Raw genomic sequence first — 12,635 nt, 5'->3', positions numbered from 1 at the left:
GTTCTAACACCCTTGCTAACTGTATTTTGCTCAATTTCCAAGGAGGAACCCTAGTTCTTCCAGCACCAGACCTGGTCTGAAAAATTTCTTCTGTATTAATCTAGTAAAAACCTTCAGTAATTTGTATGTCTCAATCATATCACCCCTTTTCCACCTGTCAACCAATTTCTTTAACCCACAGATCTTCAACCTGTTCTTGTTAGGTTCATTCCATAGACCTACTACCATCTTGGTCACTCACCTCTTGATCTTCTCAATCTCTTCCTCATCACCAAGAAACCCAGGTGACCAGATCTGTGCAGTAGTCAAGATAAGGTCTTATCAAGGTTCAATGAAGAGGAATATTAACATGCATGTCTTTGCTCGTCAAAGTATTCATCAGTAACCAAGTAATCCAGTGATCTGCTTTAGCCGCTTTTGCTCTGTTCCCCATAAACTTTAACTCTCTATCTGCTAAGACTCCCAAATTTCTGGTGTCACTTTCCTGGAATATAGTTCATCAATGTGGTATATAGCTGGTAATCTTTTCATCCCAAAATGCATAAACGTACGCTTTGCCACATTAAACTGACATGGTAAAAGTAGTACAAAAATTGGTAAAAAAGAGAATTCAAGAATGGGTAGATAAAAATATGATACTGTATGAGAATCAACATGGCTTTGTAAAGTTAGTAAATTACTAAGGCTTTTCATGCCTTAGTAATTTACTAACTTTTTATAATAGAATAACAGCTGAGTTGGATAAAGGAAATGACTACACGATGATTTTGCAAAGGCATTTGACAGAATACCACGTGAAACTCTGTTACACAAATAAGAACAAAGGAGGATGGATATGACACTGGTTAAATGGATAAGAGAGTGATGATAGCTGGACAGATATCAAAAAGTGATATATTGAGCTGCAGAATCGAGTTGAAAACAGGTGACTAGTGGCATGCCCCAGGTTTAGTGCTGGGACCATTGCTGTTTAATTTGTACATAGATATAGGAAATAACCTGAAAGGAAATATTTAATTGTTTGCTGATGATGCAAAATTACGTAGCATAATAGTTAATCAAGGCGACGTGAAGAATTTCCTGGATGACTTAAATAGGCTGTCAGTATGGGCAAAAGCTAATGTAATTTTTGGATGTTATTTTCTGTCTCCTTATCCCAGCAATGTGCCTTCAGCTGCTGTTAAGCTATTACAGGAAGGGATGTTTTTTGGGGAAAGTGGGAGTAAAGTAATTTGGGAGAGTTATTTGAAAAAAACCTGGATTTTTTATATGTATATTATTATTAAAGGCAGGTAGGGAGCGTTTTGGAGGGGGAATGTGACAGAAGGATCTGAAGATAGAAATTATTTTTTGGGGGAAGAGGAGGGATTTATGCAAAACAGTCGGGGGGAGTAACGGGGTGTGAGCTGTTTCAACAGGCATTGTCTCTGGGAAGGAGGAAGGCTATTCTTCCCCCATGAGTTCCGAAGATGATGCCTGTCGAAACGGCTCACACTCCATTACTCTCACCCCTCTCTTTTTCCCTTAAATCCCTCCTCTTCGCCCAAGAAATAATTTCTATCTTCATTTCCTTCTCTCACTCCCTCCCAAACACTCTCTACCTACCTTTAATAATAATAATATTATACATATAAAAATCCCAGGTTATTTCAAATAATTCCCCCACATTACTTTTCCTCCACTTTCCCCCCCCAAAAAACCCTTCCTGTAACAGCTTAACAGCAGATGAAGGCACATCGTTGGGATAAGGAGACAGAAAACAACATCCCAAAAAAAAGTTATGTCCAAATTTTCCTCCTATTTTATTCTCCATATATCAGTTTTATAACATTTCAGTAATGCTCTAAGATTAGGGTAAAGAGCCAATGACATTGTAAAAAAAAAAAGGGGGCACTTCTAAACAAAAGTAGGCTATATTATCCATTAAAATTATAAAGGGAATGAGTTTGTTGCATTAATTGACTCATTCTCTCCATAGGTTGCTGGTATCAGTAAAACCTGATTAACTGAGGAGGATATTCTAACATGGATAGAAATTGAAGGGTATAGCCTATTTTGGCAGGATAGGGAAGGTAAACATAGTGGTAGTGGAGTGTTACTCATGATAAGAGATAAATTATGCACTCTCAGGGTGAAGAATCTCAGTGGAAATAACATTAATGGCTTTGAAAGTATATGGTGAGAGATGGATGTTTATAGGACAAGATATTTAGTGGGATGTTGCTACAAACCAGGGAATATAGATGACAATGAGCAGGAAATGTTTACGCAAATTAGGTTTGGCAGTGAGCGATCATTATGGGGGACTTCAACTATAGTGATACAAATTGGGCAGAGGATTTTTGGATTTCTTTAGGCAGCATGTAGTGGAGGGAACATGAGGATCGAGAGTTCTGGATTTGGTCATAGCATCAGAGGATCTGATTGTGACTGAGATGGCATGCTTGCCCCCTGTTGGTGAGAATGATCATATAGTCCTGACTTGGAGTATGAATAGGTATGGGGAGGTATCAAAACAGAAGGAAGTTATGTGGAATTATAAAGCAGGTGACTATCATTGACTTACAAACCAGCTTGCAACAGTGCAATAAATGAAAGAATTTAAATGGAGAGGGATCATTAGTTGACAGCAATGTTGACAACAATGACATTGTATACCTTGAGTAAAGAAGATAAAGAAATTTGAAATCAAATGGATGACAAAAGGAATAAAAGGGGAAGTGCAGAAGAAAAAGATATTATAGAGGGCATATATAGAGAGAGGTGGAGAACAATTGCATGAAGAATATAAGGCTCAGGCTAGGAAAGTGACTAATATTGTAAGGAGAGAAAAATGAGAATATGAGAGGAGACTGACACTGCAATTCAAGGAGAATTCCACGGAGCTTTTTTACTATATGGTGAGTAGGAGGAAAGATCATAGTGGATGGATTATCTTGCAGGATGGAGATAGGAATTGGGTGACTAAAGCAGATGACATAGTTGAGCTATTTACTGATCAGTTTATTAGAGTGTTCCATCCTGGTACTACAGGCTTTATTCCTAGAAGGATAATGAGTGATGAAGTGTTAGAATTGAATGATGAGGATGTATTTCAAATACTGAATACACTAAACATCACTAAGGCAGATGGAATATCTAGATTTTCTAGATGGAATTTCACCATGTGTTTTAAGGGAATATGCTATGGAACTGATTGTGCCATTAACTTTTCTTTTTAATAAAAGTCTTGCAATGAGGCAGGTTCCTTGAGAGTGGAAGGTGGATAAGATTTTGTATTTGTTTGTATTTGTTCTGTAGTTAAGATTTTGGAGAAATTGGTAAGAAGTCATACAGAATTGGGCAGATGAGAGTAATATTATCTATGCAGATCAGCATGGATTTATTAAAGGGTGCTCTTGTTTAAGTAATCTGTTACCTCTTACAGTAGACTAACAAGAGCAGTAGATGAAGGTATAGCATACACTGTCATTTTTTTTGGATTATTCTAAGGCATTAAGAAATTTTTGATTTTTAAGTTGCATCATATGTGTTTGGATATCAGGTTAGTGAATTGGATTGGTGATCAGCTCTCTGATAGATTTCAGAGAGTTGTATATGGGAGAGCAGTATCAGGGAGTAGGAAGGAAGGTTACAAGTGGAATTTCACAGGGTTCAGTTGTTTGCAGATCATGTGAAAGTTGAGAGAGTTATTAGTAATAGTGCTGATGTTTTGGCTCTTCAAGAGGATTTGAATAAGCTGTAAGGTGGGCAAAGGCATGGGGATGTTAATTTAATGCAACTAAAAGTAAGGTTTTAAAATTTGGGATGCACAGAAGGGATGCTTCATACTCACTTAGTGAAGTTATACTGGAGGGAGTGGAAGAAGCAAAGGCTCTTAGGGTGATTGTGAAGAGAAATTAAAGTTCCATGGACACCTTCATAGTGCAATTGGAAGAACAACGGTATGCTGCGACCTTCGATTAGAAAAGGCCTAAGTTCGATTCTCATTGTGACGGGAGGAATCTGTATATGAACTTTTTCAATTGAAGGTGAGTTAGCCAATCTCATATGGGGATAGCAGGGTTTTTTCTCCCGGAAACTCGGGTTTTTCATCCCGCATACAGACATATCGGCCTTTCAGAACACGCGCAATTTACAGACTAAAAAATACTAGTGGTGGTGGTGGGCAGGCGGTAGATGGCGTTGATGTGGATGATTGGTAGTAGAGGTTCTGTGTAGTAGTGGAGATGGTGAGTTGTAAAGTGGGTGTCCTCCTGCGATGAGTCTTCAGACTCCTTGGAGGTGTCACGAATAATAATAATAATAATATTGCAAAGGCTGTGAAGACATCTCAGAGAACTGTGGCAATATTGAGGAGAATGTTGACCACAAGAAATAAAAGTGTGCTAGTCCCATTGTATAAAGCTTTGATCAAACCACATTTGGATTGCTGTGCTCAGATCTGGTTATCAGGATTTGAAGGGGGGATGAAGTAACCTCGGAGAGGGTGCGGAGATGGATAACAAAAATGTCAGGACCGTACAATGTTGATTATGAGGATAGACTGAGGGCATGTAGACTGCAGAGTTTGGTGTATAGAAGACAAAGGGGAGGATATGATTGAGACATTTAAGCTGTTGAAAGGTTATTAACAATATTAACACTGAGGAGATTTTTCATATGGTAGAATGAGGGAAAGGAACAAGTACAAGAGGCCATCCATGGAAGTTGTAAAAGGAGGTGGCAAGTAAAAATATAAGAAGTAAGTTTTTTGAATGGAGAGTGGTAGGAGCATGGAATACATTGACTGAGAGGGTGGTGAACATGGCAGACTGTGGATGATTTTAAGGAGTGGTATGATAGACTTTGTGTTCACTAGTGTTGACCTCCTGCCATGAGGGTTTAGGAAAATAACAATAATAATATAAACACCAGACCAAATTAGTGCTATTTGTGATCATTTAGGTTAGAAGGTTGCTAATGTTTACTTATTTTGGATATTATATTCTATGGCAACCACCATATGAGAAAAGCCATTCCACAAGTAAAATTACAAATTCTTAATTTCTTAGAAGTTGAATCAACACCTAGTCACACAAGTCAAACGGTGACCAGGTGTTGGTTAATTAAAAAGGAGAGAAATTATGTAAGTGAAGTCACTAGAATAGCACATCTGAAACTTGTTAAAAAAGTCATAAGGCACAAATGGAACATCTGTGACAAACCTTAGAGTGAACCTGTGAGAGAGAGGACATTAATTAACCAGATATCCTCTTCTGGACATCATCAGGATGTTAGTAGATATTATTTGGTTGCCACGCCACTCCAAGTATGAAAACAGTATTCAAAAGTTAGGTAAATAATTTGGGATTCATGTTATCACTTGTATGGGTGAGAAGTAGCTTAAGCAAAAAAAAAAAAAAAAGCTTAAAGCTTTTAGATACCAACTAACACAAACATGATATCCAGGATATCATGTCTTTGCTCATAAAAGCTAGGTATATGTCAGCCCAGGAAGAAAAATATGGAATAAATTAAAGATGAAACTTAAACTTATGTGAAATAAATTTATTAGCTTTAAAATTTTTGCCTGAGTATCATGGGCATTGTCAGTACGATAACAACAATGGAACACAAAATAAAATTACAGTGAAAGAATCAATTTTAAAAACCACTACTAGAGTGTAAATAGGACAACAGGCAGTCATTAAATTCTCAATTATTATTATTTAAAAAAATTACAATAATAATCAAGAATTTGCATAAAAATTATATTATAATAATTTCCATAAAGGGGATAACTAAAAACCATCAGATCTGTTGTCTAGTTGGTTATAAAGGCCTCCCAGCTCCCCTTATATAACTGCTTTACAAGGAATCTACTTTTATGTAAAAGTGTAGTTTTTGTCCAGAAGACCGAGTTTAGTTGCTTTATGTTGTTCATGACAGATGGCTGCAGATCTGCCCAAAAGTTCAAAGTAAGCTTATCTTTAGATGAAGAAAGGAAGGTAGAAATTTTCCTGACAGGACAAAAGGATACTGCAATATTAAGGTTTTGGAACTTTAGCTGTACTTTCAGAAATTCCTTCAATGTATGGAAGTGGAATCCGAATGATATCTTTAGGAGATCTAGAGACTGGTCAAGGCTTCCTTGATAAAGTATTGATTGAAGCCATTTTTCATAAAAGCAGATTTAATATAATTAAATTCGTGCTCTAAAAGGTCTTCAGTAGAACAAATATTATGAGCAGAGTGTAATAAGGTTTTAACAGTTCCAACCTTTTTGATTAAGATGATGAGAAATAGTATGGATCAGTATGAGTTTTTTTTTTCTTCTAAAATCTGAAAATTGTAAGTTCCATTTGGTTGATGAAGAATTAAAATATCTAAAAAGGCTAGGTGGTTGTTTTTCTCCTCTTGGTGGTATTGTCTTGGAGTCCACTCCCATATTTTAAAGGAATTTCTGAACATATTGCTGAAGTTCTGAAACCTCTAAAGTATTCTTTCTTCCTGTCAGGAAGATTTCTGCCTTCCTTTCTTCATCATACTTTTACATAAGACTGTCCCCACTCAGCCTTCCAGGTGTGTCAGGATCAGATCCCTTGCTCCTGTGGTTTGTCTTACTTTGAATAGTCTGGCAGATCTGTTGCCATCTGCCATGTATTTTGCTGTACAGGTTAAAAATACAGGAAACCTTATTTTGAACCTGAACAGTCTGGCCTAGCAGAACATGCTATCTTGAACTAAACATAGTCTTTTGGAAGAAAACTAAACTTTTATATAAAAGTAAATTCCGTATAAAGTGCAGTTATGTAAGGAGGGGAGGGATTTCTACACGACTGAACTTAAACAGATCTGATGGCCTTCAGTTATCTACTTTATGGAAAATATTATATAATTTAATGAAAATTCCTGATTATTATTGTATTATTATTTTTATTATTAATAATTGGAAATTTATTGACTGTTGGCCTATTAACACTGTAGTGGTGTTTTTTAAAATTGATCTTGTATTGTAATTTTATTTTGTGTTTCGTTGTTATTATTGTACTGAGATGCCTTACTTCAGCAAAAATTTTGCAACTAATCAACTTACTTTGTGAAAGTTTAAGTTTCCATGTTTAATTTTTTTCTAAGTATGTCAGCTTATGTACCTATGTTAAAGTAGTTATTTTGGCTTTAAGAAGAGAAATCTGATCTTGTCTGAAATTTACATCTTATCAAAGATAAGAGCAAGTTGAAATCTTTCTTATCAGAAAGAAGAGAGAACTGTTTGGGAAATATGAAGTTGATGAATCTATTCTCATCCTTCTGAAGAATTGCAAAGAAGTCATTGTTTAATGCATTGGGTATAGAATATCAAAAGAAGAATGTTTTAATGCAGCATAGTTTTTGTCAAATGAAAAGGAGGAATGGAACTTACTATTATTGACAAAACTGGGTAGGAGTAACTGAAATTTATTTATAGGCCGAAGAAGATAAGCAAACATACATGAGGGTTGGTAATGGAATTCTTCTTGAATCATCAGTTCTTCTTGAAGGATGGTTTAATATGAATTTTTGAGCATTTTGATAACTTCTAACTTTTGGCTTCAAAAGGATGTTTGAAGTGGGAATGTAAGTTGTTTTCATGGATTTATGGTGAATGTTGAAAATGAGTTATGAAAATGACTAATTTGACATGTGCATGTGTAACATAAATGGTTGAATGAATGAAGATAGTATTCTAACAGGAATAGAAATGGAAGGATACAATATTTTTCATGAAAATAGAAACACCAAGAAGGGAGGTGGGGGAGTGCTGCTGATGATAGCAGAGGAATTATGTCCACATAAGGTAGACATGAAAGATGGTTATGAGGCAGTGGAGTGTAACATGGAGGTTGAGAGGAAGACATATTTAGTTGGATGATGCTATAGACCTGGGAATTTAGAGGGTGGTGATGAAGAAATGTATAAACAACTTGGATTAGTGAACAAAGGAAGGAAAATTGTTATGGGTGATATTAATTATGGCGGTATAGATTAGAATGAAGATATAGCATTTCAGAATAAGGAAAATGAATTCTGGGTTCTTGAGAGATAACTATATCAGGCAGCATGTAAAGGAGGGGGGGGGTGAGGATCGAGAGTTTTAGATCTGATCTTTCATCTGAGGATATAATTGTGAGTGGGGGTTTCACTTTTCTCAAGTTGATGAGAGTGATCATGAAGCGATCACCTGGGTTGTGGCTAGCCACATGCAGACTTCTGTGAGGAAAGGATATATATGTGGAAGTACAAAGCTGGTGATTATGACATGCTTAAGAGAGCTTGAAGCTATAGCATGAAACGAGGAGTTGAGGGGTAAGGAAATGCTGCTTGAGAACTGACAGAAATACATAACAGCATCGATGTGTGAATGTATTCCAAAGGCAAAAAGGCTGAATAAGGTAGGTGTAACTTGGATGAACGAGGAGCTTAAGCATAAAATCTGGAAGAAGGATGTACTTTGGTGGCAGTACAAGATGAATTATGGTAATAATCAGTTACGTGCAGAGTAAAGAACAAGCCAGAAGAGTGATTCAGTTAGTAAAGAAAACAAAAATGCAATAAGAGCAGAAATTTGGCAAATCAGGAAAGAAAAACCCTAGAGTGTTTTTTTAGATATGTGGCAAGTAAAAGGAAGAATGATCATGGTAAGATGATGTTAATGGATGAAAATGGTAGAAATGGTAACTGCTGCAGAAGATATTGTTGAGGTATTTAGTGATCAATTTATAAGTTTGTTTCATCCTCATCAGGGTGGAATCATGAGCAACTTAAGTGTAGAGGCCATAGGAGGAGAGGATGGCTTAATTGTGAGTGAGCAGGAGGAATTTGAGGAAATAAATAACCATGATGTCAATAAAGCAGTAGGATTTTATGACATATCACCATGCATCTTAAGGGAATGTTCCAAGGAATTGGCAGTAGCATTAGCATGCCTATTTAATGAGTTACAACAGCACAGGTTCCAAGGGAGCGGAAAGAAATTAAAATTGTTCCTCTGCATAAAGGTGGTGATAGGGCTGTGGCTACAAATTACAGACCAATCTTTATATCTGGAATTGTGTTGAAGGTACTAGAAAGAGATTGGTAAGAAGTAGGATACAGAAATGTGTTGATAACAGCAGTATTTTCTGTGGTTATCAGCAATAACAAGGTGATAAATACCTTGGACAGAGGAGATTCATATACAGTGGTGTACTTGGATTTTGCAAAGGCTCTTGATTGACTGCCACATGACAAGCTGTTAAATTGAAACAGATGGGATTGGATAAATAACAGACTTCTAAGTTGGATCAATGACTGGCTATCAGAATGTTGTATATGGTGGTGCAGTATCCCGAAAGAGGAAGGTCACTAGTGGTGTATACCACAGGGGTCAGTTTTGGGACCGTTGTTGTTCAATTTTTATGTTAATGATATTGGGATGAGTTTAACTAGTGATATGCAGATGATGCAAAAATGGGGTGGGGAGAGCAATGCAGAGTCAAGCATATGTTATGGGCTTACAGGACTTGAACTGATTGCATGAATGGGCAGGTAAATGGAACTCTCAGTTGAATATTGTAAAGTGTAAGGTTTTGAGATTTGGTAAGCAATGATGGTATGTAAAATATATACTTGGTGTGGAAACTTTAAAGGAGGTAGAGGAGATGAGACATCTGGTATTGATGGTGGACAAGGACCTGAAATTCATGGGCCACATTGCACAAGTTGTGAAGATGTCACGTTGGATAATGGCAATGATGCAGAGGATCCTGATGTGCAGAAATAAAGAAGTTATGATGCCATTGTACCTCGATCAGGCCTCATATGGATTATTGTGCACAGATTTGGTATCCAGGTTTCATGGTGAAGGATATGTTGGAAAGGGTCTAGAGAAGATTCACAAAGGTGGTCTTTGGAATGTAGAGTATGAGGACAGATTGAGGGAATGTACATTTCAAAGCCTTGTGAATATTAAGAAGAGGGGAAATATGATTGAGACATATAAACTAGTCAGGGGTTATCAGGTTGACGTGGAGATATTTCATAGAATATGAGATGGGGGGTAGAACAAGAGGCCTTCACTGGAAACGGTATAAGGAGGATATGAGCAGAGGAGTGAGGATCTTTGAATGGTTGCTGAGTGGAATGCATTGCCTCTGTGTGTTGTGAATGTAGACACACTGAATCAATTTAAGCCATGGTTGGATGAGCATTGTGTGCAATAGTGTATACCTCCCACGACGAGTCTTACTCCATGGAGGTCAGATGTTGAGAATAAATTTGATATGTGTATGTGTGTGTCTGAATTTTATTAAGAACATCAAGAAATGGTAAACTTTATTCCCTTCAGAGAATAAAGTTTCTCTTAAGAGAATAAAGTTAGAGCATATTTATTTTAGAGAATAAATATTCTCTAAAATATTTTGCTGGCAAGATGCTTTAACCCCTCCATATAAATGTTTGCTAGAGGAAAAAGTACGGTCAAGCCAAATTTCTGTGCTCATAGTTTCTCTTCATACTTGAAGGCTATGATTTCATTATAATGATGGGATAAATTTCTGTTGTGGACAGGAAGAAAATTATCAGATGTGTTGCCAATTCCTGAGCCACCTTGGTTAAGACAGTATATTCCTGTAAACTGAGTATATGGTCACTTATTATTTGATCTGATAGACATGCTTAAGTGTTTAACGTTATTCATAATTTATTTTGTTGGTATTAACAACACCAAATGAAATGGACCCAGAGCAGTACCATTAATTTTTTTTTGTAGATTTTTCCTCCTCATTATGAATTTGTAAATTTCAATTATTCAAATTTACATATATAGCAGGGCTTCCACTTTTTTTTTTTTTTAAAGAATTAAAAATTCTTAGCTCACTCATGGCATTGGTGTATTATCTCTTTACAACCTTTCTAACTTCCTACTGATCACAACATGTATATTCCTTGATCAAAATGTAAATGTGAAACAGTGCTGTTGAAACGACACGAACTTGGAGGTGGTTGCTCTATTTTTTCTATGGTAGTTAAAGAAGCTGTGTTTGTGAAGAAGAACCAGAAATGTTAAATAATAATGGTCTTACTTGGAGTGCATCTTATCAACTTCTCTAGGCCTATTGGAAAATAATTTAGTTTCATAAGTCATTATATCACTAGGACTGTTGCAGTTTAACTGCAGCAGTCCTCAATGAATACTATTCTCAGCAAAAATATTTGATGTTCCTGTATATGTACATCTTGCTTCATGAAGTGCTTTTTTTTTCTCTCTGATTGCACTTAGATGTGATTACCATGTGATTGGATATGATGACCACAAATTTATTAGTAATTGTTAATTACTAATAAATTATGTGGAAGTATTTTTAAATAACCACCTAAGAGTCATTTTTAAGCTGCTGTCAGTTCATTTTTGGTTTTCATGAATTTTCAACTTGGACCGACATTTCATAAAACTACATTTCATAAAAATGTGGAACGGTATAAGCTGGAGTTAAATTTTGATTTATATAATGCTCTAATAAAACGTGGGTTGTCTGCTAATGTGATGTGTATATAATATTTTTTCATAGGTTTGGAATTATAAGCAGCGTCGGTGTACCTTTACTCTCTTGGGACATTTAGATTATATCCGTACCACTACTTTTCATCATGAATATCCATGGATACTCAGCGCTTCAGATGATCAGACAATTCGCATATGGAACTGGCAGTCTCGCACCTGTATCTGTGTGCTGACTGGTCATAATCATTATGTGATGTGTGCACACTTCAATCCATCTGAGGATATGGTTGTGTCTGCCTCTCTAGATCAGACAGTAAGAGTTTGGGATATTTCAGGTCTTAGAAAGAAGAATGTAGCTCCTGGACCAGGTGGCTTAGAGGAACACTTAAAGAATCCAGGTCATACAGATTTATTTGGGAGTTCAGATGCTGTAGTTAAGCATGTATTAGAAGGTAGATAAGATTTTTTCCCCTCTTTATATTCAAAAGTTGATAAATGAAATAGTAAATTGCATTAATAATATATAGAAACTTTGATTTTGCTATCTAAGAAATATACATGCAATACAACCATTTGTGTTTTGTGAATAAATCTCTTGACATTGTATTTTTCATTTCTTTACTATATTATATTTACTATTCATTTTTTCCTCTAATACCATCATCTACCTTTATAATTTTTTGATCATAAAGGTTAGGATTTATTTATATATTTTTATCAATTTTATCTTAATCTGATATAAGCCTGTTTATATGATGTACAGTATTATTGGAGATTGACAAACACATTTTTCTATAGTACATTCAGTTGACTTGGATTAGATAATCTGAAAAACCTACTCAAGAGAGTAGTATGTTTGTGAGCTGCTTTAGGCTTCCATTAAGCAGGCATGAAGGAAAGATTCAAGAAAAATTGTTGAAGGGAATTCGGGAACATGAAGAGTAAGCTAGTTCATTACAAATAAGAGTTAAGATTTTTTCTTTTAAGACAATGTATATGAAATCATAAGAATATAACAAGTATTTGTATTTGTTTTGTAGATCTAGAAAAGCAGTATAATAAGGTACCAAGAGAAATGTGTGTGTAGACAAAAAGGGAAGGGGATGACCTGGCATGTAGGGAAAACAGTTGG

At 35.9% G+C, this 12,635-nt stretch overlaps 1 protein-coding gene across 1 annotated transcript in view; it reads left to right on the top strand.

Annotated features, from left to right (window-relative positions):
* The window catches only part of alphaCOP (coatomer subunit alpha), a 190,318-nt gene that overhangs the window by 17,418 nt on the left and 160,265 nt on the right, over positions 1-12,635 (top strand). The window contains exon 2 of the mRNA XM_090414738.1: positions 11,571-11,955. Coding sequence (XP_090270864.1) covers positions 11,571-11,955 — 385 coding nt within the window. The remainder of the gene's footprint in view (positions 1-11,570; positions 11,956-12,635) is intronic.

This window comes from Typopeltis vanoorti, chromosome 25 (genome assembly GCF_054136105.1).
Source record: "Typopeltis vanoorti isolate ZY-2024b chromosome 25, IOZ_Tvanoo_1.0, whole genome shotgun sequence".
Lineage (NCBI taxonomy): Eukaryota > Metazoa > Arthropoda > Arachnida > Uropygi > Thelyphonidae > Typopeltis > Typopeltis vanoorti.
This window is presented reverse-complemented; position numbering and strand designations above follow the sequence as displayed.